This window comes from Hemiscyllium ocellatum, chromosome 2, assembly GCF_020745735.1.
Source record: "Hemiscyllium ocellatum isolate sHemOce1 chromosome 2, sHemOce1.pat.X.cur, whole genome shotgun sequence".
In the NCBI taxonomy this organism is placed as follows: domain Eukaryota; kingdom Metazoa; phylum Chordata; class Chondrichthyes; order Orectolobiformes; family Hemiscylliidae; genus Hemiscyllium; species Hemiscyllium ocellatum.
This window is the reverse complement of record NC_083402.1, coordinates 126,972,414-126,999,398: the sequence shown is the minus strand read 5'-3', so window position 1 is coordinate 126,999,398 and position 26,985 is coordinate 126,972,414. Positions and strand designations below refer to the sequence as shown.

At 40.1% G+C, this 26,985-nt stretch overlaps 1 protein-coding gene across 1 annotated transcript in view; it reads right to left on the bottom strand.

Moving 5' to 3' along the window:
* Window positions 1-26,985, bottom strand: part of cntln (centlein, centrosomal protein) — a 454,938-nt gene that overhangs the window by 380,320 nt on the left and 47,633 nt on the right. Inside the window, exon 4 of the mRNA XM_060846250.1 lies at window positions 5,387-5,471. Within this exon, the coding sequence (XP_060702233.1) occupies window positions 5,387-5,471 (85 nt within the window). The remainder of the gene's footprint in view (window positions 1-5,386; window positions 5,472-26,985) is intronic.

The window sequence follows — 26,985 nt, the reverse complement described above, 5'->3', positions numbered from 1 at the left end:
CTATTGCCTGTAAATCTTCCCAAAATGCATCCATTCACACTTTTCGGGATTGAACTCCATCTTCCACTGCTCTGCCCATTTGACCAGATATACCTTCCTTAGTATAAAGCTTTCTCTTCACTATATGCTACACAAACAATTTTTGTGTCATCCACGGAATTTTTAATAAAATCTCACTTATTCACGATTAAGCATTAATGTACACAGTCATCAGCAAGGGACCTCACACTGAATCAGGCAGTACATGAAATAACTCCACAGAGGCCGGTATCCTGTCACCATGTCGTCCATTGTTTACACAAAAAAAGTCCTTGATACTGATCCAGCTTCCTCAGGCTGTGCCCTCAGGTCCTAGTCTCAGACAGAGTGTAATGCAAAGTGGTTCACCTCTTAAGCTTAGAGCATCTTGGAAAAAGTTCACTCCCCTCTTCTGTCAGCAAAAATGTCGATGAGGCAAAATCCACCAATTCCATCTTAGCTTCTAAATTATCTCCAATGCTTGACGGAGAGGGGGAGCCCACTTGGTGTGGAACAGCCAATAAAGCAGTCAGGGAGACAGACATATTTTGCTTCTGCACCGTTTGCGAGTTTGCAACTTTCATCTGGTCCACTAGCTTGATCAGGACTGTTGCACTTACCCAGTTTTGTACCTCACTTGGACCTGACCTCGCGCTAATCATGCCTTTTGTCCATGCAGAGCCATTCCTGTGGTTTCTACTTCGTCCCCTTAAGTAAACTATCACTCACACTTCATGGAGTATTGTGTCTGGTATTGGCATCCCTGATGCCATTTCACCCCCAACTCCAGATATGGGAAGATCAGATTTAATCTGGCACAGAGTCTTCTCCAACAAGCAATAATGCTGGAGCTATATTTGTAGTTGCATGAGGGATGGTCCTATAATCAAATAGGAACCAGGACAGTTTGGAATGTAATGAAGGTGTAGGCTGTTTCTTTAAGTCTGAACTGTTTGGACTGTTCCTTCTGCCGGGCCATCGGATGATGGATGGTATGGAGCTGTCCTTATATGACAATTACCATTCGACTTTAGGAAATATTAACATTCCCTGCTGGTAAACAATGGCCCGTTATCTATGATTTCCTTATACGATAATTACTCTTCAACTTTAGAAAATATTCAAATTTCCTGTTGATAAACAATGGCCTGTTATCTGAGTCTGTGTATTGCAAAAGATGCACGCAGAACTTCTACTGCCATCCGCAAATTTGATAAATGAGCTTGATGTACATCCAGTCATTTTGATTGGGCATCCACAATGACTAAGAACAATGAGTTCCTGAAAGGACCTGTGTGGTCAATGTGTAAACAAGTTCAGGCTTTACCCAGCCATTCCCATGAATATGGAGGAGCCGCTTGCGACAATTTTTGCCTTTGCACGCACTCTGGGTACTGCCCCACCAACACAGCTATGTCTGTATTCAAACAGGGCATCAACCTAACTTCTCGTCAATCTCTCTTGTGATTGTCCAGAGCAATGGTCACCACTAGATACTGGCTGAACTCCACCAGGATTATCCAGGGGTCTCCAAAATGAAGATGTTTGCGAGGAGTTATAGTTGGTGGCACCTTTTTCAATACACGGACTCCCAGATGTGTTGGTCACAGACAATGGGCCATTGTTTACCAGCAGGGAGTTTGAATATTTTGTGAAGTCAAATGGGATTTAACACATACGAATAGCTCCACACTACCCATCAACCAACGGCCTGGCAGAAACAGCAGTCCAAAGTTTGACAGCAGGCTTAAAGAAACAGCCTACTGCTTCATATTTGATTGTAAGACAATCCCTCATGCAACTACAAGTAAAGCTCCAGAAGGGTTGCTAATGGGGAGGTGATGCCACACCGAGGCCAGGGATAGGGAGTGGAAGTGAAGCAAAATTTGGTCCACGTAAATGGCCCTGCATGGACATGAGCATTGGTCTACACAAGGTCAGTGACCTAAAACATTTGGGTAGTTGCAATGATCCTGAACAAGTACATGGACTATATGAAAGCCATAAACAGACAAACAGTGCGGGAGCAAAATATGCTCTGGCCTTGGAATAGTTGGCAAAGCTGTCAGAACCCATGGGCTCTCCCTCGCCATAAAGTGTTAAAGAGACTGAATCTGAGATGGACACAGCAGATGTTGCTGCATCAACACCACTGCAACTGAGAGAAGTGAGTGAATTTTTCCCAAGCCGCTCAGATACAAGTGGCAAGTTTCTCTGTGCCAAAAATCACCGTATCTGATGCAGAGTCAAAGGAATTTGACTCGGTGCTAAAATGCCGCAGGAGGCACTACGAGAAAAAGGACCAGCCTATATCCTCAGACTCAGAATGGGAGAGATGTCATGAGTTTAATGAGGTCAGTCACGTGGATATCATAGACAATGAGTTCCCTGATTAGGGCCATTAAACCCCAGTCAAGGGGCCCTGGATGACAGATACAAAAAGGAGTCTCAGACATCCTGACACTCTGAAAGCATGCTCTGAGGGAACTGGACCAGTGTCAAGGACTTTCCACATGTAACTAAAGAGTGACTTGGTGCTCAGACACCAGCTGTTGTGGAGTTATGTCAACTGTGACAAAGAATATTTAAAGAACACATTTAAATATATTTTCTATTAAATCCTATTGAGAAAATTATATAGGTACGTCTTCCATAACACGATGGCTGTGTTCTTGTGCAACTCTGCATTACAGAAAAATTGCACTTTAGAAACATCACTTCAAGTGTCGACGACATAATCGTATTACAGCCAAAGCACGTTCGAACTATAGAAACAGTGTCCCCAATTTGTCAATTGCGTTTACAGCGAATTCGCAATAATGAAATGAACGTTATAACAGAACGACATGTAAATGGGAAAGACAGTTTCACAACTCTATAAAACATTTTTTTTATTCTCTCTAACTGTGGTTGACCCCATACTGCAATATGACTGTTTAAAAATTCTATTTTCAACCTTCAAAAACAGTGCCTAACATTTGCCATAAAGGTAGCTTAAAAGGCATCAAATTATTGTGAACGTAATTTAATTCCATAAGCAGTACCAAAACTCAATACAACATTTATACAGCATAACAAATAGTGTGCACAATTGCTCCAATTACTTTTCGAAACTGGACAAATAAAACATTTCCCACAGTTTTCCCAATCTTAAAATCAACATAACTCAGAGTTTCTGGACTCAGATTTTAAATATTATATGCAAATTTAGATGTTGCCAATACACATTAATAAAAAGCAAAATTTACTTCCATTCTAAAATCTTTTTTGGTCTATCAAATGCAGCAAAGGCAAAGGTAGTCAACATACTTATTTAAAACAACTTTTTGTTTTGTCCCATAAGAGCAAGTGTCCTTCTTTTATCTTTGCTTCACCTTGAACCTCACACCATCACCAACCATAAGCTTATTCTGAAAACTTGCTATTAGGCTCCTGACACCGCTGCAGTACAGCCAGACACCAACAGCTATCGAAAAGCATACTTAAGGATTCTACCTATAATTTTCTATTCAAAGCTGGATTTTAAATCACTATTCTCAGCTTTGCAACATGAGGGATCAAGAACACAAATCCATGCGCTACCATTCCATGAGGAGTTTGGGCACTGCATCACTGCACCATCTTAACATTCATTTTAAATGTTTCAAGCTCCAATGAATCAAAAAGGTGAAGGCAAAACTGGCCATGTGATAATTATAAAACCATAACATCAAAATGAAATCACACAAGTTGTAAGGAATAAAACCAGTTAGAAAGTAGCTACTACCCACATAAGTGATTGGAATTGCCGTAAACTATCAAAGAATGGAACACACATTGTAGCCTTTCTACAACATACCCAAAATCAAACAAGTGGGTTTTATGAAATTGCATTCACATGACAAAAATTAAATATTGAAGATTAGAAAAGTCAGATTCATGCCACAGTTTAAAAACATTAATTATATTACCAGGCAACATGATTTGGAATGACCTAGTTCTTCACCAAATTAGTTTCTTTGTTTCTTTTTTCTTTACACAGAAGTTTTGTTATTTATTTTTTCACCTAATAGGCAATAAAATATTGTGTATAGATTATAAACAGATTCTTACAACCTCAGTGACGCAATTATAAATTTTACTAGTCATTAAAGCCAATTCTCATTGTAATCAATACACAATTCAAATTTCAGCACTGTAATATTTTATATATTTTGATATAATTTATTCCCATCTTTCTTTTACTTGAAGGATGGAATAAATTACATTAAACTATATATAATTCAATTCAGACGGGGTTAAAGGTACAACATGCATTTCAAACAATGATTTTCATTTTACTTTGATCTGTCGAGCAACTTGAAAAACACAATTGTATTCTTGAGATTTTGAAAACACCTGTAAAAGATTTAAAGGTACTGCTTAGAGATGTAATTAATTGCCTTGGGGGAGAATTACTTAAAAGGGTTTTGAAAATGCTGGTTTTATCCCTATTTGGATCAAGTTTTATTCAGTAATCTAGTGGGAGTTTAATATCACTCGACAATGTGAGTCAAAGATTTTGAAATGCAGATAATGAGATAGACAAGAAATATTTCATAAACCCAGTGGGGTTTCCTTGGTTGATGAGGATTAAAAAGTTAAGAGGTGCAGGAATAAAAGCTTAGTGTTTGGAATTTAGTGTGCACATCAATACAAAGCTAATTAAAAATTCTTAGATGAAATAACAGAAGTCGTGTCAAAATGAAAAGTGGCATCCTGCAATCTGTAACCTGGGGAAGGCAAACAGAAAGGCAAGAGAAAAAGGTATTATTAAAAGCAAGGGAACTTAAGTTAAAATACATGGTTATTCATGTGTGAAGTATTGGAAACATTCTGAAAAACTGGAATCAACTGACCAAAATATAAAATACCCATATAATTTCAGTGTCTGAAATGTGGTTCCTGTTCATTCAGCATTAGATAAAAAAATCTCCAAAAGTAATAGAAAAGGTAACTGATTGATGAAGCTGTATTGATTAAAAACACAGTCTCAAAACGTAGCCAGACAGCACTAGTTTCTAGGTGTTTCCCCATCTTTAACAAACTTTTGTTATTTTTCTTGGCATAAAACTCTATTTTTGTAAATTCAAGAAATATGGAAGTGCCCAACTAAATCTGAAATGTGTTACTTGTCATCCACCTGTTCAGATCTAAATCATCCTATAAGCATCAAGGTCAGTAACCCAAAGGTTAATACTTCTCACAATATCACTTCATACCAATTGCTCAAAACAGAAAATGTTCGATATTTTATAATGGACAATCAATACATTCCTTTTAAGTACAAATATCTAACTAGTGGTCATTCCAGTACCCAAGATAAGTAATAGCTTCGTCAGTTTCTAACCTGCTCAAGTTCTTGTATCTTGTCATCTTTAGCTTGGAGGATCTCTAAAACTCTTCTGTCCTTGGCCTCAGCTTTCAATTTTTCCCTTTCAGTACAAGAAAAAATAGCCATTACTCACAATGCAGCACTATGAGATGAAAGTATTTTTAGCCATTAAAACCGGAATATGCATTAGGAAATTAATACAAAATAATTACTCTACCTGAAGAATTAACTTGTACTATTCTAGAATGATGTAAAAGCCCACACAAATAAATATCAGATCCTAAACATAATTTCAGTAAATTAACCATAATATATCCAGTGATGTACATGGATCCAGCCCGATCATAACCAACCATGATAAATAGAAGGGCAAAGTTCTGATTGAATTGTTCTTAATCAGAACATGAGGCACTCATTAATGGCAATATATTTCTGCTCAGTACCACACTGAAAACGTAGCCTCAAAAGTAATAATTTGAGTTTAACTATTTCAGTTATCAACAAACTTGCAAGAAAAATGGCCCAACTTTGACAGGTGAAATATAGCACTGAACTATTATTAAATCAAGAATTTGAAACTAGAAAAAGAAATCTAGCTAGTCACACAATTTTCTGCAGTTCACCTCATTCTGTATGCTCAAACCCCTATGGTGCACCATTCACACTATTGCGTATTCAGTGACAGCAGAAATACGCACCATTGTTGGGTCCTCATAGAATTCCTTCCATTTGCAACACACTTACAGCAATATAACAAGTCAAATACTGCCAGCCTATAACTGTCTGTCATAGTGCATGTAGTGGGAAGAGAATGAAAAAGAAAAGCTTCTGAAAGCACAGGTTGAACTTCATTACAATTGAAAAACTCACACACATATAGGTTTTGCTAGCTTACTTCAAGACCTGTTGGAGTTCTGTCAGTGGAACTGCCGCTAGAAGAGGACAAAACCCCCCTGGTCCTCACCTTCCACCCTACCAACCTTCACATAAACCGCATAATCCGACGACATTTCCGCCATCTCCAAGCGGACTCTACCACCAGGGATATATTTCCGTCCCCACCCATTTTCGCTTTCTGCAAAGACCGCTCCCTCCGTAACTACCTGGTCAGGTCCACGCACCCCTATGAAGGTAGCAAAGAGTACAATGGGTGAATGGGGGTGGGAATGAAGGTGATAGTCAGAGAGGAGGGTGGGGTGGATAGGTGGAAAAGAAGATAGGCAGGTAGGACAGGTCATGGGGACAGTGCTGAGCTGGAAGGTTGGAACTGGGATGAGGTGGGGGAAGGGGAAATGAGGAAATTGGTGAAGTCCACATTGATGCCCTGAGGTTGAAGTGTTCCAAGGCGGAAGATGAGGTGTTCTTCCTCCAGGCGTCAGATGGTGAGGGAGCGACGGTGGAGGAGGCCCAGGACCTGCACGTCCTCGGCAGAGTGGGAGGGACTGTTGAAATGTTGGGCCACAAGGCAGTAGAGTTGATTGATGTGGGTGTTCCGGAGATGTTCCCGAAAGCGCTCTGCTATGAGGCGTCCAGTCTCCCCAATGTAGAGGAGACCGCATCGGGAACAACGGATACAATAAATGATATTGGTGGATATGCAGGTAAAACTTTGATGGATGTGGAAGGCTCCTTTGGGGCCTTGGATAGAGGTGAGGGGGGAGGTGCGGGCACAGGTTTTACAACTCCTGCGGTGGCAGGGGAGCATGCCATGAAGGGAGGGTGGGTTGTTGGGGGGCATGGACCTGACCAGGTAGTCACGGAGGGAACAGTCTTCGCAGAGAGTGGAAATGGGTGGGAAGAGAAATATATCCCTGGTGGTGGAGTCCATTTGGAGGTAGCGGAAATGTCGTCAGATTTATGCGAAGGTTGGAAGGGTGGAAGGTGAGCCAACAGTCCATGTGCAAGCCCCTGGACTGAGATTGGAAGTTCCCTTTGACTGACTGTGACAGGACTCCTGCGACTAAAGCTGCCATTGACGAATCCATAAACTTTTCCCCTCAGGCTTAAGACATGGTAATTTTGCTGAAGCACATGCAGTATGCTTGTCATGTAAGTTCTTGCGACTTTCTGTAAGTGTGACATTGACATGATGCTGTACAGTAACATGTCCAACACCTTGACAAGATTCCTCACATGAAATGGCAAGGCAACACCTCAGTACTGTCAGCCCAAGTTCTAAATCAGGCAGCAAGAAAGGTAAGGAAAGGTGTTGCATAAATGCTATAAACACCCAAGTAAGCAGAAACTGAATGAGCACGAAAAGAATAAACAAGATGCCCTGAGGGACACCCTGCTCCAATCCATGTGATGTTTGGCTCAGCATGCCAAGTGGTCTGGTAGCACCATTACAAAAAAATGCACCCATGTACTCCAAAGTGCAACATTGAAGTTGGGAACTGATTCTAAGCATCACAGAGTCATAGAGATGTACAGCACAGAAACAGACTCTTCACTCCAACTTGTCCACGCCGACCAGATATTCCAACCCAATCTAGTCCCATTTGCCAGCACTTGGACCATATCCCTTTGACACTTCCTATTCATATACCCATACAGATGACTTTTAAATGCTGCAATTGTACTAGCCTCCACCACTTACCCTAGCAGCTGATTCCATATCCCCAGCACCCTCTGTGTGAAAAGGTTGCCTCTTAGGTCCCTTTTATAACCTTCCCCTCTCACCTGGTCTGGACTCCCACACTCCAGGGAAAAGACCTTGTCTATTTATCCTATCCATGCCCCTCATGATTTTATAAACCTCTATAAGGTCACCTCTCAGCCTCTGATGCTACAGGGAAAACAGCCCCAGCCTATTCAGCCTCTCCCTATAGCTCAAATCCTACAACCCTGGCAACATCCTTGTAAATCTTTTCTGAATCCTTTCAAGGTTCACAACAGTCTTCCGATAGGAAGGAGAGAATTGCATGCAATATTCCAAATGTGGCCTAACCAATGCCCTGTACAGCTGCAGCATGATTCCCAACTCCTATACTCAATGCTCTCACCAATAAAGGAAACCATACCAAACGCCTTCTTCACGATCTTGTCTAACTGCAACTCTACTTTCAAGGAACTATGAACCTGTACTCCAAGATCTCTTTGTTCAGTAAAACCCCTCAGGACCTTACCATTAAGTCCTGCTATGAATTGCCTTTCCAAAATGCAGCACCTCGCATTTATCTAAATTAAACTCCATCTGTCACTCCTCAGCCCATTGGCCCATCTGATCAAGATCTCGTTGCACACTGAGGTAACCTTCTTTGCTGTCCACTACACCTCCAATTTTGGTGTCATCTGGAAACTTACTAACTATACCTCCTATTTTAATATTCAAATTATTGATATAAATGATGAAAAGTAGTAGGCCGAGCACCGGTCCTTGTGGCACTCCACTGGTCACAGGCCTCCAGCATGAAAAGCAATTCTCCACCACCACCACCTTCTGTCTTCGACTTTCAAGCCATTTTTGTATCCAAATGGCTAGATCTCCCTGTATTCCATGAGATCTAACCTTGCTAACCAATCTCCCATGAGGAACATTGTCAACTGCCTTACTGAAGTCCATATAGATCATGTGTCCTCATCAATCCTCTTTGTTACTTCATCAAATAACTCAATCAAGTTTGTGAGACATGATTTCCCACGTACAAAGCCATGTTGACTATCTCTAATCAGTCCTTGCCTTTCCTGCCCTTCAGGATTCCCTCCAACAACTTGCCCACCACCGATGTCAGGTTCAACTTGTCTATAGTTCCCTGGCTTTTCCTTATCATCTTTCTTAAATAGTGGCGCCACATTAGCCAACCTCCAGCCTTCCGGCACATCACCTGTGACTATCGCTGATACAAATATCTCAGCAAGGGACCCAACAATCACTTCCCTAGCTTCCCACAAAGTTCTAGGGTACACCTGATCAGGTCCGAGGGATTCATCCACTTTTATGGATTCCAAGTAGGTCAGATATATTCCATGAGAGTGTGATGAGACTGATGTGTGTCGAATGCCATGGGCAGGAATGCCTGGTCCCATAAGATACCCGCTTTAACTTTCATTTCTGGAATTGATGCTGTTTCGTTTCTCTCTAGCTCCTGGGACAATAGGAAACTGCATGTAAATGAGGCAAGATTAAATACTAATGACATGTAAGCAAATAGGCCTCTTGCCACTCACTAGCCACATTTTCATCTCGCCGTTAAGGAAGCCAACCACAGAAAGAAACTTTTATTTTTTGTCATCAAGAAACTTATTTTTCTGATCTCATATTTTCCCAACTGGCTTGCTGTTGCCTATATCGAGCAGAGGTGGGAAAATCCTACATTGCTTTTACATTTTCAAAGCTCATTACATTCAAGGAAGGTTTCATTAGATTGAAACGTAGAATTAGAGAATCATAGAATCCCTCCAGTGTGGAAACAGGCCCTTCAGCTCAACAAGTCCACACAGACTCTCTGAAGAGTAATCCACCCAGACCTATTCCCCTACCTTATTAGTCTACATTCCCCCTGACCTAACCTACACATCCCTGAACACTATGGGCAATTTATCATGGCCAATTCACCTAACACCTTTGGATTGTGGGAGGAAATCAGAGCACCCAGAGGAAACCCATACAGGTATGGGGAGAATGAGCAAACTCCACACAGACAGTCACCTGAGGATGGAATCGAACCCGGGTCCACAGTGCTGTGAGGCAGCAGTGTTAACCACTAATATAACTCCTTTACTCAAGAGAGGGAGACAGAAAGCTGGAAACTATAGACCAGTTATTTTAACATCTGTCATTGAAAAATGATGGAAGTTATTATTATTGGCATCATATTAGAACTTAAATAAACTCGAGGTAATCACGCAGAAGTCACCATGGTTTTGTGAAAGGAAAATCATGCTTAACCTATTTAATGGAGCTCTTTGAAAAAGTAATGTACTGTGGATAAAGGAGAACCAGTAGATATTATGTACTTAAATTTTTCGAACACATTTGATAAGCTGCTACATGAAAGGTTGTTGCAGTAAATAAATCTCATGATGTTGGAGGTAACATATTGTATCCACTGCAGTTTAGAATAGTAAGAGAATCCTGAGACAGAAAGAATGCTTCCTCTGGTCAGAGAACCTAGAACCAGAGGTCACAGTTCAAACATAAGGGGTCATGCCTGGTCAAAACAGCATAGTCTTAACAGACCATAGGGTTGCTCTCTCATTAAAGAAAGATGACTGGTGGTGTTTTAACCTGAGGGCCACCACACCTTTGGAGACAGTAGAGGTTGAGAAGGAGAGTCCTCATGATAACCTCAGCTGGTGATGGGAATTGAACCCAAGCTGTTAGCCTCACACTGCTTCACAAACCAATCATCCAACCAACAGGTCACCAACTTAAGACAAATCAGGTGAATTTTGTTTTCTTTCAGGTGAGTTGAATGTCTTTAGAACTTCCTTCCTCAAAAGTCAGTGGAAACAAAACCTTTGAATTTTTTTTTACAGCAGGGGTAAATAGATTCTGAATAAACATAGGAGTTATAGGTTATTGTGGATAAGCAGGGATGTGGAGCTGAGGTTAAAATAAGATCAGCCATTATTTTGTTGAATGGCGGAACAGGCTTGAAAGGTCAAGTGGCCTGCTCTCACAGCTAATTTGTAAGTTCGTGCACTGCATAAAATAAATTCCCTTCAAAGTGAACTGTCTTGAGAAATGAAAACTTCCTACTTCTTCTGCCTCACTAGCATTGGAAATCTATAAATGTCATTGGTTACATAAATGGACATGAAATTACAAGAAAAATATAAAGGAAAGGAAGGTGATTATTTCAGACTGCAGAAACAGGCACTAATATCACAGGCAGTAAACCTGGTGGCAACTAAAATATTCAAACCCATTGAGTAACAGTCTACAGAATAATTAGTGATAGTTTTATTCCCTTTTTGCCAGTTGAAAAACTGCATCAAAACAAGACTGAATAACTGATTCAAATTTTGTCACGTTTAACCACAGATTCAACTAAGTGCCATTTGAGCTCATAATATTTGTCATTAAAATTCAAACCAGAGCACCCAATCCATCAACTTCTTGCAATACACCAAAACTGTATAATCATGTTCCCTTAATAATAAAACAAAATGTCAGTGGGAAGGGGTTGGAGAGTGAAAGCATATGTGAGTGTGAGGGAAGTAGGAAGTTTGGGACAGAAGAAAAGGAGCAGGTAAGCTCGTTAATGAGTAAATTGGTGAGTTGTTAGGTGGTGAAAGGAGATGGGGGATGAATGACACTCAGCGTCTGGAAGCAGGAGACACCGAAATGTCAGGAAAGGAATTGTGGCCGGACTAATTTTTGAATCGGACCTTGAAATGAAGTGGTAGAGGAGCTGCTAGAGAAGATACTGGGGGATAGCATCTATTTCCATTTGGAAGAAAATGGGCTTATCAGTGTTCGGCACTTAAGAGAATTCTTTTTCCAGATGGGGGACTCAAGTACTAGGGGTCACAAGTTCAAAGTGAAAGTGGAAAGCTTATGAGAGATATGCATGGAAAATACTTTATACAGAGGAACTGACAAAGTTGATTGATAAGGGAAAGGCTACAGATGTCATATATATAGACATCAGTAAGTCATTTGATAAGGTTGCCCATGGTAAGCTAATGGAGAAAGTGAAGTCTCATGGGATCCAGAGTTTACTGGATAAAGAACTGGCTTGACAACAGAAGACAGAGAGTAGCAGTGGAAGGGAGTTTCTCAAAATGGAGAACTGTGACCAGTGGTGTTCCACGGGGATCAGTGCTAGACCACTTTTGTTTATGATATACATAAATGATCTGGGTGGTCTGATTAGCAAGTTTGCAGATGATACTAAGATTGGTGGAGTAGCAGATGGTGAAGGGGACTGTCAGAGAATACAACAGAATATAGATAGGTTGGAAAGTTGGGCAGAGAAATGGCAGATGGAGTTGAATCCAGGCAAATGCGGGTGATGCATTTTGGAAGATCAAATTCAAGTGCAAACTATACAGTGCATGGAAAAGTCCTGGGGAAAATTGATGTACAGAGAGATCTGGGTATTCATGTCCATTGTATCCTGAACGTGGCATTGCAGGTCAATAGAGTTGTCAAGAAGGCATACGGCATGTTTTCCTTCATCAGACAGGGTATTGAGTGTAAGAGTTGGCAGGTCATGTTACAATTGTATAAGTCTTTGGTTCAACCACATTTGGAATAGTGCGTACAGTTCTGGTCGCTGCATGAACAAAGGGATGTGTATGCTTTGGAGAGGGTGCAGAGGAGGTTCACCAAGAGGTTGCCTGGTATGGCGGGTGCTACAGAGGATTTGTAGATTTGGATTATTTTCATTAGAACGACGGAGGTTGAGGGGGGACTTGTTTGAGGTCCACAAAATCATGACAGGTATAGACTGGGTGGATAGCAGGAAGTTTTTTCCAGAGTGGGAGACTCAATTACTAGGGGTCACGAGTTCAAAGTGAGAGCGGAAAAGCTTAAGGGAGATATGCATGGAAAATACTTTATACAGAGGATGGTGGTGCCTGGAACGCATTGCCAGTGGAGGTGGTAGAATTGGGCACAATAGCATCAAGATGTATCTAGACAGATACAGCAGAATCCCTACAGTGTGGAAACAGACCCTTTGGCCCAACAAGTCCAAACCAAACCTCCGAAGAGGAACCCACCCAATCCCATTCCCCTACCCTATATTAACCCCTGACTAACGCACCTAACCTACACCATTGGCAATGTAGCATGGTCAATTCATCTAACTTGCACATCTTTGGAGTGTGGGAGGAAACCAGGACACCTGGAGGAAACCCACGCAGGCACAGGGAGAATGTGCAAATTCTACACAGACAGTCGCGTGAGACTGGAATCAAACCCGGGCCCCTGGCACTGTGAGGCAGCAGTGCTAACTACTGGGCCTCTGTGCCGCCCCATGAATGGGCAGGGAACAGAGGGACACAGATCCTTAGAAAATAGGCGACAGGTTTAGAAAGAGGATCTGGATCAGTGCAGGCTTGGAGAGCCGAAGGGCCTATTCCAATGCTGTAATTTTTTTTCTTTGTGGGATTTGCTGATTTCCACCTTGGGTTTGACATGCGTAGATTGCTACAGTGATTGCATTCTTAGAGTGGGAGGCAGTTTCCAAACCTTTCTTTCTTAGTCCTAACTTTCAATAAGAAGTTTCATTTATATCGCAACATTAATGTATTAAAACGTTCCAATGTGATTCACAGGAATCTAATGAGAAAGGAATTTGACACTGAGCCAAAGGAGATACTCAGGCAGATGACCAAATGCATGGTTAAAGAGTTAATTTTTAAGGACTGTCTTTAAGGGACAAGTGTGAGATAGTGATTTAAGGAATGAATTTGACTTTGAGACCAAGAGGCAAGAGGTATGACCATCAAATGTGCTATAAAGACAATTGGGGATGTGTAAAATGCCAGGATTGTCAAAAGCACTGAACGGAGGACCTTGAGGAGGTTACAGAAGAACTAAAATAAATTGAGAATTTTAGAATGAGACATTATTTGACCGGTGTCCAACATGTGCTTTTACATTCAGGAGTAAAAGGTAAAAAGGTACCTCGGCAGCAGAGCACCCCACTTCGTGGAAGTGAAGGTTTAAAGATGAAAGAAACATGGAATATTTGGGACAAGGGGCAATGAACGTACACGTTCCAGACAAATGGTGAAAAAATAACTAACCAATAGTTGTGTACACCATTTTTCTTGGACCTCACTCCTTTGAGATACTAAGCTGTTCTGCCAAATGGCATAATCTGGATAGAAGTTACTGCATCAAAAACAGAAGTTGCTGGAAGAGCTCAGCAGATTTGGCAACATCTGTGAAAAGAAATTTCGGATCCAATGACCCTTCCTCAGAACCGATTTCTCTTCACAGAAGTTGCCAGACCTACTGCACTTATCCAGTAATTTCTAATTTTGTGTCTGATTTACAGCATTGCAGTTCTTTCTGTTTTATTTAGTACTTGCAGCATGCCTCAGACCAACACACATTCCCCAAGTTTCACATCATAATTAAAATTTTGCTTCTGTGCAGAAAATTACATTTGCTAGTATTTATCACCTTCACATATCCTAAATATCTAGATGTACAAATCTGTAAGTTTCATAATTTCACAATCATAGTCGTTTTGGACATGAAAGACTACTAAAATGGAATGGAAGACTGCTGACTTTAATTACCATCCTGACAGTCTGTAGGTCCCTTGTGTTATGAAGTTCCCAGTGACGATTGTCCCAGTCAACCACTAGTGGATGATAAGGCAGAAATGGGGATCAAATTCCTGTGATGCCTTCATACTTCCCTGTCAACAGTATAAACAATGCAGGGTCTCCGCTGATCTGCAGTTCCTTGGATGACCAAATCCATTGTTTTCAGATCTCTGATCCATTTCTTTGTTTTAAATGTGATAACTGTGTTGCATGGTAGCATCTCCAGGGAGTTGATTTGTACAATACAAAATGAGGAGCAGTGCTGTGTTTTAATCGTCTGAAAGCATAAATTTCTTGGATTGGATGGAAAGTAGAATCTTTAGCTACCTGCCCTTCAGCAACTCTACTGGTGCTAGACCACATTGGAGCAGGTTATGTCTATAATTTAGCAGTGCCTAATAGAAGCTCATAGTCATTATCAGGACTGATTAAACTATCCTGAATCCAGAATCAGCTGCTCAATTTGACTGTGGGCACCACAGCAATTTTGTAATATATTCAGATCCAGAACTGATTGCATATTGGTCGAAGTACTCACCAGCAAACTGCAGCCAAAAGACAAACAAGGATATTAAGGTTGGAGAAAAAAAAAGGAAAATCAGGGGGACACAGTTTGCTCACATCAGCCTAGATGACAAGAGTTGCTGACTTGTTTCTTTCCATTGATCCAAATCCTTTTAGTTATTTCTATTGGCATTAGGCTGTTTCCAGACCGAGGTTCAGTCTCTCACTAATTGAGAATTTGTCCTTTCATTGTCTCTGAAGGCAGTTTACTCCTCCTATACAAGGAATTTGCAGATAAAGATAAATTTAAGACAGCTAGCTATTACCGGTTACTTTCTAATACCTCCACACAACCAAGACAAAGAGACAGAGATTTTTAATGCTTTCACTTTGCGTGCTCGATGTTGCAGCTGTACTGGCCCTACAGAAGACATAGTCAGGGGGCAATCAAACCTTGTTATCAAAAAATTGTCCCCTAGCTCAGAACCCATTATCTCTGCTCTGTCTTTTGTTGTCTCTGTTCCAAGAAAAGGCAATAGTGTAAAAAGCTCACAATGTCCCCCAGTAAACATGCGATTAAAAATTGCAGTCACCTCTTTGTATTGTTTCATTCTTTATTTGTCCACAGGCCATTTAAAGGAAATTTAAAAAGTGGTCTTCACATTAAGCAATTTTGATATAAAATTAGAAAGTGAAGAACTCAACATATCTGGCAGTATGAGAAACAGAACCAACATTTCAAGCCCAATATTATTTTTCTTCGAAACTAATTACGGTGGCACAGTGGTTAGCACTGCTGCCTCACAGCGCCTGAGACCCTGGTTCAATTCCCGACTCAGGCGACAGATTGTGTGGAGTTTGCACGTTCTCCCCGTGTCTGCGTGGGTTTCCTCCGGGTGCTCCGGTTTCCTCCCACAGTCCAAAGATGTGCGGGTCAGGTGAATTGGCCATGCTAAATTGCCCGTAGTGTTAGGTAAGGGGTAAATGTAGGGGTATGGGTGGGTTGCGCTTCGGCGGGTTGGTGTGGACTTGTTGGGCCGAAGGGCCTGTTTCCACACTGTAAGTCTAATCTAATTTATGTAATCTTGACTGCTCGGTCAATGGCACATGCCAGAATTCGTTATTTGTATTGGATTTCAGGAAAGCCCTTCTTTTGGATAATTTAACCAAACTCTCATCAATTTTAGACATATGATGGACATTTATCACCATAGCCTTGGTCATATACTGTATATTCAAAGTGTACCATTAGGTTTAGGTACAGTTACAATGCCCAAGCACCACTCAATTGTTTTTATGACAATAGAAATTATGCCTATTCTGGTCATTTCTGCAAAATGCTTCTTAACCTGCTTCGTTAAAGGATACCAAATCTCCTGTGTGCACAGAAACATAAGTGTCTAGCATCTTTGTTCAACGTAACAGTGAATTCCCTGATGCATTAAATAATTTAAGGTGTTATTCTCAAGGAGCTACTTAGCCTCTGTTGTTTAACCTCTTCCATCTTTTGAATAAGACATGTTTCCTACTCAAGGGTGAGAATTATTGATTGTGAAGTATGCACTGGTTTTCAACTATTTGGTGTCCCGATTTTGAAGAGTTGTTTGTCTTAAGAGGAAATGTCATAATCTTAAATTAAGTAATATGCTTCATGGTAATATCCTTACATTGTTGTTAGTTATAAACTGTTTTCTTAACTAAGGCTCATATAGTGACACTCACCCTGGAGTCTAACTTGAACATCATGATTTGACAATCAATGCAAATATCAGCTTGCCAAATCCCAATATTTGGATAACCTATTTCTCTTTGGTTTTTCTTCTGTTGTACATTGTTTTCTTTGATTTATTTCTTTCTTAACACTGCATCCCATTTCTGCACATTTTCTGAAAGTATCTCGGTATGTGACAAACTAAGCAATCATTTTTAATAGATTTTTTAAAAAATTCACTTGTGGAAAGTGGGCATCACTGCCTGTTGGGCAGCACACCCAGTCTGCCATGGCTCATGACAAATTTCTCATACAATCTTCTGCTCACTGTCATTAAATGTTTTTATATTCATTCGTTGGACATAGACCTCAGTCACCAAGTCAGCATTTATTGTTCTTCCCTAGATTCCCTTGGTAACGTGATAGTGATGTATCTTCTTGAACCACTGCAGTCCATGTGCAGTAGGTACACCCACAATGCCATAGGGAAGGAATTCCATGATTTTGACCTTGCGACACTCAAGGAATAGTGATATATTTTCAAGTCAGGATTGGAAGTGTTTTGGAGGGCAACTTGCAGGTGGCAATGTTTGCACCACCTCAGTCTGTGCCTGTGAAGTTTCTTTGCTCTACAGCATTCACAATGGCTTTTAGTGCTTGATGTCTGTCCTATATCATACACTAGTTTCTCATAAAATCACCAGAGTCCTATTTCTCAACTAATCTGTAACAATCATTAATGAGACTATCTATAAATCTCCCTGGATGCTGAACTCACACATTAAATCTTGCCATGTCAGGAATTTTATTAGTTTTGACGTTGAAATAACAATCAAAATAATGATTAGTACCACTTCAAAAGTACCTTTTGCTTCATTCATCCCTTGGCAAGCTCCAACATCGGTGTTTATTGTTCAACTTCTGATTTAATATGTAATTTTCAAGCTATTTCACATCTCAGAAATTCTTTCCTTCAAGATGTCCAACTTTATGTTCTATTTTGTGTTTTAGTTCACCCATCACCAAAATTAAATTTCTTGATAATATTACTTCTGATGTCATGTCTTCCTGATGTGATTATTGCTTAAAATATTTGCATTTCACTGTAATATTGGTTCTATTTCTCTCCGCTGCTATACTGGATACTTTTCCCATGTTTTGCAGCTAAAATAGAGGATTGTCTTTATGGTTAAAATAAAGGATTACTCCCTCTTAACAGTTAAAATGGAGTATTTTTTCCAAATTTCACAATTTCACGTGTGGATCAATTATTCCCTATTCAATCATAGCATTACTGCATGATGGAAGAGAAAGTAAGGACTGCACATGCTGGAGTTCAGAGTCGAGAGTGTGGTGCTGGAAAAGCACAGCAGGTCAGGCAGTTCAAGAGGCAGGAAAATCAACGTTTCTGGCAGAAGTACTTCATCAGGAATCAGGAATACCCACTTTCTGTCATTCAAGTTCACGATTCCTGACTTTTTTCAAGCCTGAATCAAGTCTCCTAATCTTTCTATTCTTATTTAACCAAGCTAAGATTCAAAATTATCATAGTAAAATCTGCCTTATGATGTCCCCTGGTCTGCAAACTCAAATTAACATTTCTTTTACGGGTCTTTATTTCAAATTTTGTAGCCAAATGGTTAAAGGAATACTCAATCTGAGCTGTTTGCTTTTCCAGCTCAGATTACAAAACAATATTAAAGCTTTTTCATGGCACATCAAGAAATTTAGGCATTAATCACTGCGCCTTCAATGTCTGTTGCAATGTTATTATTGAACTCCAACTTGGGATTACACCTACAAACCACCACTCATAATGTTTAAAGTTACTAATTTTCCTTCTTCAGGGATTTGCTAACTCTCCTGTTGCACTGCATTTCTTACCAGATCTGAAACATTCTAACCATTCACTGAGTATTTTTCCTTGGAAGCACAAGAAATCTTCAGCTTTTTCCTGCTGATGACTGCTATCTGACTACATGCAGTCAACTCAAATCTACACAATTCCTGAACATGTTGTATGGCCATGTACGTTTATTACATCCAATGCACTGCTGTGCATGATGAAGGTTGCTGCCACATCCTCTAAGCATAGGGAACTATGTGACCTGTTAGGTCTGGTGTGCTAAAGAAAAGACTTCCAGGATAAACTAGAAAAGTCTCTTTTAACTAACAGGATACAATTTATTGTAGGTTAGGAAATAGTTACATTGATAGAATAGACATTGTTACAGAGACTGTGAGGAATACCAGATGCTATGTTTTACTCCTTCAAGACCCTAATATGCTCTGACCATAATTCCATACGACATCATAATGGTGGGTGGTGGTTATGGCACTTCTCAGACCCAGATACGCTCATGAAGAGATGTAGAATTCAGAAAGGAATTTCAAAATTTAAGGACTTAGCAGCAGAAGGCACTTCTACAATAGTGGAAGGATGGAAATCAGGGATATAGAAGAGTCCAGAAATAGAGAAGCATGGCAATTTTGAAGGATTGTAGGAAGTAAAAAGATAGAAGGATAAGAACATATGACAAATGAGCATAATTAAGCTATTTAGACCCTCCAGCCCATTCATTAAGATCATGGCATATCTGTTTGTATTCAACATTCCACATTCTGCTCTATCCTTGAAAACCTTTGATTCCCTTGCTTGAACAATAATCAATCTACCTCTGTCTTCAAAACAATCAGTGATTCATTGGAGGCAGAATTCTAAACTCTTACAACCTTCTGAGAGAAAAAAAAACCTTCTCTCTGTGCTAAAAGCATAGCCCCTAACTATAAAACAATACCCCCTCGTCCTGCAGTCACCCCAACAAGATGAAACATCTACCTTATTAAAATCATTGAAGATCCTACACATTTCAATCAAGTCAAACTTGAAGTCAAGTCTTCTGAATTCCAATGGAAGCAAGCCCGACCTGTCTAACATTCCATCACAAGTCATTCAAATCTAGTAAACATCCTCCGAATTGCCTCAAATGCATTATAATAATTCCTTACATCAGTAGATCCAAACTGCCCACAATATTCGAAAGAGCTATGAATTACATTATTGTAGATTTGTTAATCAAAAAAAAGGTGTATGAATCTATGACTTTAAATCTCATCAGAAATGAATCACCTGAGGGTGTGGAGAAAGGTGGTATGATTTTTTAGAGAAGAAAGAAACTTTTTTTTAACCTTTAGAACACGAATTCAAATCCATTTAAAAAATCATGAAAATTATTACATAACTGGCCATACCAATGCAACAAAATGAATTTGGATATCTTCAGCCACTGCCTCGTGCATAGTAGTTCAAAGAACAAAAGCAACTGAAAAACAAATTCATTGCAACAGGACCTGGAATGATGACACACTCGTGCTATAGAAAAGTGTTTTTCTAGAGCTGACATTAAAGCACATTGTTGTGGTTTAGTAAAGGAAGCATTCAATTGTGTTACACTTGTCCCAACAACATCTGGGTACCAGAGGTAGCAAAAAATAGAGAACTATAAATACATTTACATTACATAGCCAGGATCTCCCAAAAATGTTTCTGATTAATTGTGGTCCCTATAAATAAACGTGAACTTCATGACAACCTTTTTGGTCATGTGTGAGAAGACCGTCTAAGCCTGAATTTTTGAAATACTTCAAATTCACTCAATCTTTGGTGAATCTTCTGATAAAAAGGCTCAACATACTAAATAGATTTCAATCCAAAATTATATACATTAAGATCTAATTTTCAGACCTTTTTTTTGGATTTTACTGTTGAGAAATGTTTGAGTGCAACAAAGTGGTGAAGCAATAAAGTTATGCCTGGATGTAGGTTTGCTTGCTGAGCTGGAAGGCTTGTTTTCAGATGTTCCGACACCATACTAGGTAACATCTTCAGTGAGTCTCCAAATGAAACACTGATGGTGTACCCACTTTCTATTTATGTGTTTGAGTTTCCTTGGGTTGGCGATGTCATTTCCTATGGTGATTTCATTTTCGGAGGGGGTGGTAAATGGGGTCCAAGTCAATGTATTTGTTGATAGCGTTCCGATTAGAATGCCATGCTTCTAGGAATTCTCATGCTTGTCTCTGTTTGGCTTGTCCAAGGATGGATGTGTTGTCCCAGTCAAAGTGATGTCGTTCCTCATCCATATGTAAGGATAGTAATAAGAGTGGGTCATGTCGCTTTGTGGCCAGTTGAAGTTCATGCATCTTGGTGGCTAGTTTTTTTGCCTATTTGTCCAAAGTAGTGTTTGTTACAATTGTTGCAAGGTATTTTGTAAATGACTTTAGTTTTGCTTATTGCCTGTATAGGGTCTTTTAAGTTCATCAGCTGCTATTTAAGTGTCTTGGTGGGTTTGTGGGCTACCATGGTGCCAAGGGGTCTGAGTAGTCTGGCAGTCATTTCCTAGATGTCTTTGATGTAGGGGAGAGTGGCTTGGGTTTCTGGACGTGTTTTGTCTGCTTGTCTGGGTTTGTTGCTCAGAAGTCAGTTGACTGTGTTCATTGGGTACCTGTTCTTTTTGAATACACTGTATAGATGATTCTCCTCTGGACTGCGTAGTTCCTCTGTGCTGCAGCATGTGGTGGCTCATTGAAATAAAGTTCTAATGCAGCTTTATTTATGGATGTTGAGATGATTGCTATTATAGTTCTATAGCAGAATGCTTAGAGAAATAATTAATGATGCTCACAACAGACTCCATAAATACAACCAGGAAATTTTGCACCAAAAAATCTTTACTCATAATGCAACATATCATGAATGGACAGACACAGTACAGCAAACCGTAGATATTAGACAGCGACAAACACAGAAAATGAAAAAAACTGGATCTGCAGAAAAAAACTACAAAATAACAACACTGACAACACAGAAGCATGGATTAAAAACTTAACAGACTCTGAAAAAAACCATCTTGTTAGAGGACAAATTACAACTTCCAGGATGCAGACAAGAAAGATTTCTTAGCAGCATTAGAAACAACACTGAAAGACAACTAACTCACAGAAGAAACCCAGCAAACCATCAGACAGGCAGTCACACGAACATTAAGCAGGAAAAAGGAAGGAAACACACACAATACACAAGAAAGGAAAGCACAAAAAGACTAAAAAAAATAAAAACATTGTTATCTTACCTGCAGATAAAGGACGCTTGACAGTCATCTTAAATCAAAGAGACTATATTGAGAAAGCAAATGCACTATTTGCAGATACCAACACTTACCAACAAGTGGTGATAGATCCGACCTCACAACTAGAGAACCGAATCACAGCCCTATTCAAAAGACTTCAGAAATCTGGAGAAATAAATAAGACCAACTTGCAAAAAATGAAACCAGACAGATCCAACACACCACACTTCTATGGATTACCCAAAATTCACAAACCAGAAGCCCCCCACAGACCCATAGTCTCACTACCTCATAGATTGGCCAAGGAGCTGCACCAAAGACTCACGCCACTCCATCCACTCCACCCAAGAATTCCTGAAGGCCATCAAAGACATTAATTAGAAGAGGATGAAATAAAGATCTCCCGTAATGTTACAGCCCTGTTCACATCCATCAATATCAACCTGGCCAAGGAAATACTGACTGCACTATTAGAAGAACCAAAGACACATACACCAAGCACTACAACTTCATCAGCAAGAACAGTATTGTCAAGCTAGTGGACCTATGCCTTACCACCCACTTCGCTTTTAACAACAAAATGTACAGACAAACCAACGGAACACCCACGGGATCTCCAATGTCAGGGTTCTTAGCAGAGGCAGTAATGCAGAGACTCAAACAAACAGCTGTGCCAACCATCCAACCCAAACATTGGGTCCGCTAAGTGGATGACACCTTTATCACTAAATGAAACAAATTAGAGGAAATCTTCAAGGCCATAAATAATACCCTTGCTGGCATAAAATTCACTAAAGAGGAGGAAAACAACAACAAACTGCCATTCCTAGATGTCACAGTGGAAAGAACACCCAATGAGGAACTTCAAATCAGCATCTACAGGAAAACAACACATACGAAAAAAATATTAAACGACCCAACATCCACAAACAAAGCTCCATTAGAATATTATTTCAACAAGCCACCACACACTGCAGTACAAAGGAACTACGCAGAGCAGAGGAAAATCACCTATATAGTATATTCAAAAAGACCAGATAGCCAATCAACACAGTCCGCCGATTTCTGAGCAACAAATCCAAACAAGCAGACAAAACATATCCAGAAACCCCAACCACTCTCCCCTACATCAAAGAACATCTTGGAAATGACTGCCAGACTACTCAGACCCCTTGGCATCATGGTAGCCCACAAATCCACCAATATAGTAAAACAGCAGTTAATGAACTTAAAAGACCCTATACAGACAACAAGCAAAACTAATGTCATCTATAAAATACCTTGCAATAACTGTAACAAACACTATATTGGACAAACAGGCAGAAAAGTAGCTGCCTGGATACATGAACATCTACTGACCAAAAACAACATGACCCACTCTCACTAGTATCCTTACATATGGATGAGGAAGGACATCACTTTGACTGGGACAACACATCCATCCTAGGACAAGCCAAACAGAGACAAGCACGAGAATTCTTAGAAGCATGGCATTCTAACCGGAACTCTATCAACAAGCACACTGACTTGGATCCCATTTACCACCCCGAGAAAAAAAACAGGAAATGACATCAACATAGGAAATGATGTCACCATAGGAAATGGCATCGCCATCCCAAGGAAACTCAAACATAAAAATAGAAAGCGGGCTACACCATCAGTGCTTCATTCGGAGGCTTACTGAAGATGTTACCTACTATGGTGTCAGAACATCTGAAAATAAACCTTCCAGCTCAGCAACCGAACTTACATCCAGAACCTCAACCTGGGCTACAAATCTTCTCAAAACTCACAAAAGTTATGCCTACTTAGTTATTCCGGATGTTTTGCATATTTAAAATATTCCCAAATTATTTGTTTGAAACATCTAAGAGCAACTTTGACTCTTTTGATGTGCACTTTATCACAGGGAATATCTGAGAATGTTCAAGTTTCAAGTTAAGGGGATATCACAGGAGAGGGGGCAGTTCATCCAAAAGAAACAAACAGATATGATGAGCAGAATGGCCTTTCCATTTCTGCATCATTCCATGATTTCATCACTGAATTATAGAATGGTTACAGCACAGAAGAAAGCTATTCAGCCATCATGGCCATGCAGTCTCTCTCTGTAACAACAACTCACCAAGGTCTGCTTCCTTGTCTTTGCTTGTAGACCTGTCTTTTTTTATTTACCCATTTCAGATAATGGTCCAATTCATTTTGATAGATATAATTAATACTGCTTCCATTACAGCTCATTCCACATATGAACCACTCACTGTGTAACAAGTATTTTCCTCATGTCTCCACTGTTTCTTTTGCTAAGCACCTGAAATCTGTGCCCTCTGGTTATCAATTCCTTCAAAAGTGGGAACAGATTTCCCCTATCCCTTATCATTTTGAGCACTGTTATCAAATGTCCTCTCAAACCTCACTTCATTTCAAGGAAATAAAGTTTCTCGAAACTTTCTAGATAACTTAAATTCTTCACCTCTGGAATTATCTTACTTAACCTCTCCTGCATCCTCTCTAATGTCTTTATATCTTTCCAAAGGGTGGGGCTGTAAACTGATAGCCACCAACATTTTATATGGAACCTTCCTTGCTTTGTATTTAATGCACTTATTTAAAAATCCCACATTTATTAACATTTGAAATCAGCTCAGTCACCTTCATTTGTTTGTGCATATTTACCTCAGATCCCCTTTAGAACTGCACCTTTATTTTATAATACCTATCATCATTCTTCCTATCAAACTGAATCAGTTCAGACCTTTCCACTTCTTGTCTGTTATTCCACAGCCCATCTACATCTATCAGAATCCTCATCAAGATTACATAATACTTTCAAGCATGGCAACATTCTCTAAATCTGAAATTGTGCCCCATCCACCTAAGTCCAGGTGCAGGTTTATACTTCCTGAAGAGTGGAGTCAAAGGTTGACAAGTAGTGAAGATGATGTTTGGTAAACTTACCTTTTTTGGTCAGTGCATTGAGTATAGGAGTTGTGATGTCATGTTCTAGGTTAGATTAGATTCCCTACAGTATGGAAACAGGCCCTTCGGCCCAATAAGTCCACGTTGACGCTCCGGACAGTAAACCACCTTGACTCATTCCCCTACCCTATATTTATCCCTGACTAATGCACCTAACACTATGGGCAATTCGGCATGGTCAATTCACCTGATCAGCACATCTTTGGATTGTGGGAGGGAACCACAGCACCCAGAGGAAACCCATGCAGACACAGGGAGAACGTGCAAACTCCATACAGACAGTCACCCGAGGCAGGAATCAAACCCAGGTCCCTGGCCCTGTGAGACAGCAGTGCTAAGCACAGAGCCAATGTGCCTCCCCTAAGAAATTAGAGTCCTTATGGGATTTGAACCCAGGAGCTCTCGCATGTCTGCATATGCTAGAAGATACAAAACGTGAATCACACACCTAGACCAACAAACCACATGCCATAAAAACAAAGACAAACACATACCTTGCAAGTGCAAACCTGCCATTGCAAATCCCAATGCTACAGCTTGTCAGTGTTGGGATTGAACTCATGACTTTAGCGTTTTCAGCACCATGCTCTAACCATCTGAGTGTGGCTGTACAAGACACTTTTGGAATGCTGCATGCAATTCTGGTCTCCCTGCTATAGGAAGGATGTTGTGAAACTTGAGAGGGTGAAGAAAAGATTTACGAGGATGTTGCCAGGGTTGGAGGGTTTGCGCTATTTCGAGAGGCTAAATAGTTTGGGGCTATTTTCCCTGGAGCATCAGAAGCTGAAGGGTGGCCTGATGGAGATTTATACAATCATGAGGGGCATAGACAGGATAAATAGACAATGTCTATTCCCCTGGGCAGGGGAGTCCAAAACTAGAGGTAACAGATTTAAGGTGAAAAGGGAAAGACATAAAACAGACTTAAGAAAAACTTTTTCACATTTATGGAAACATGTGGTGCATGTATGGAATGAGCTGCCAGAGGAAGTGGTGGAGGCTTGAACAATTATAACATGTAAAAGGCAACTGAGGGGTACTTGAATAGGAAGGGTTTAGAGGGGTATGCATCAAATGATATGGCAACTGGGACTAGTTTAATTTAGAGTATCTTGTTTGGCATAGATGAGTTGGAGCAAATGATCTGTTTCCATGCTGTATGAATTCAGAAGTTATGCTGCAGTTCTACAAAACCTTAGTTTGACCTCACTTGGAGTACTGCAAACAGATCTGGCTACTACACCTTGGCAAGGATATATTGGCCTTGGAGGGAGCACAACATAGGTTTACAAGAATGATACCAGGACTTCAGGGGTTAAGCATCAGGAGGTATAATACAAAAGTACACCTGTCCTGTCTAGAATTTAGAAAGTTAAGGGCTATTCTGATCGAATTCTACAAGATATAAATAGCAAAAGACAGGGTAGATAAACTATTCCCACTGTTTGGGGATTCAAGAACCAAGGGAAATATTCTGACATTTAGGGCCGATCCATTTAGAGAAGATGTTAGGAAACACTTCTTTCCACAAAGGGTGGCAGATGTTTGAAATTGTCTTCCACAAACAGCAGTGAATGCTAAATCAGTTATTAAGCTTAAACCAGATATAGTTACATTTTTGTCAAGCAAAGATAGTAAGATATACAGGCCAAAGTCAGATGCTGGAGTTAGGCCACAGATTAGCCATGATATCACTGAATTGTGCAATAGGGTCAAGGGGATGAATGGCCTACTTCTGTTCCTATGTTCCTATGAATTTACCTGCGTTTCACATAAAGTCATAATTTTGGAGGTAAAACAAATAAAGCTTTCAAAGACACGACAGATGAGATTTGCAATTCTTACTTATTGGGAATTTAGGTTTTGAAAAGGTTATTGGGCCTGGATGATTATGGTTGCCTAGCAACCCCTTCTGGATATGATTTTCTGTTGAATTCACCAAAGTGGTCAGTAAGGAAGAAAATCTGAGAAGCTGCATGTCTCACTCTCTCAATTAAAATTTCCTGCAAACATGATAAAGTTTGCAAATATCACTGTTTGTGACTATCTTAGAA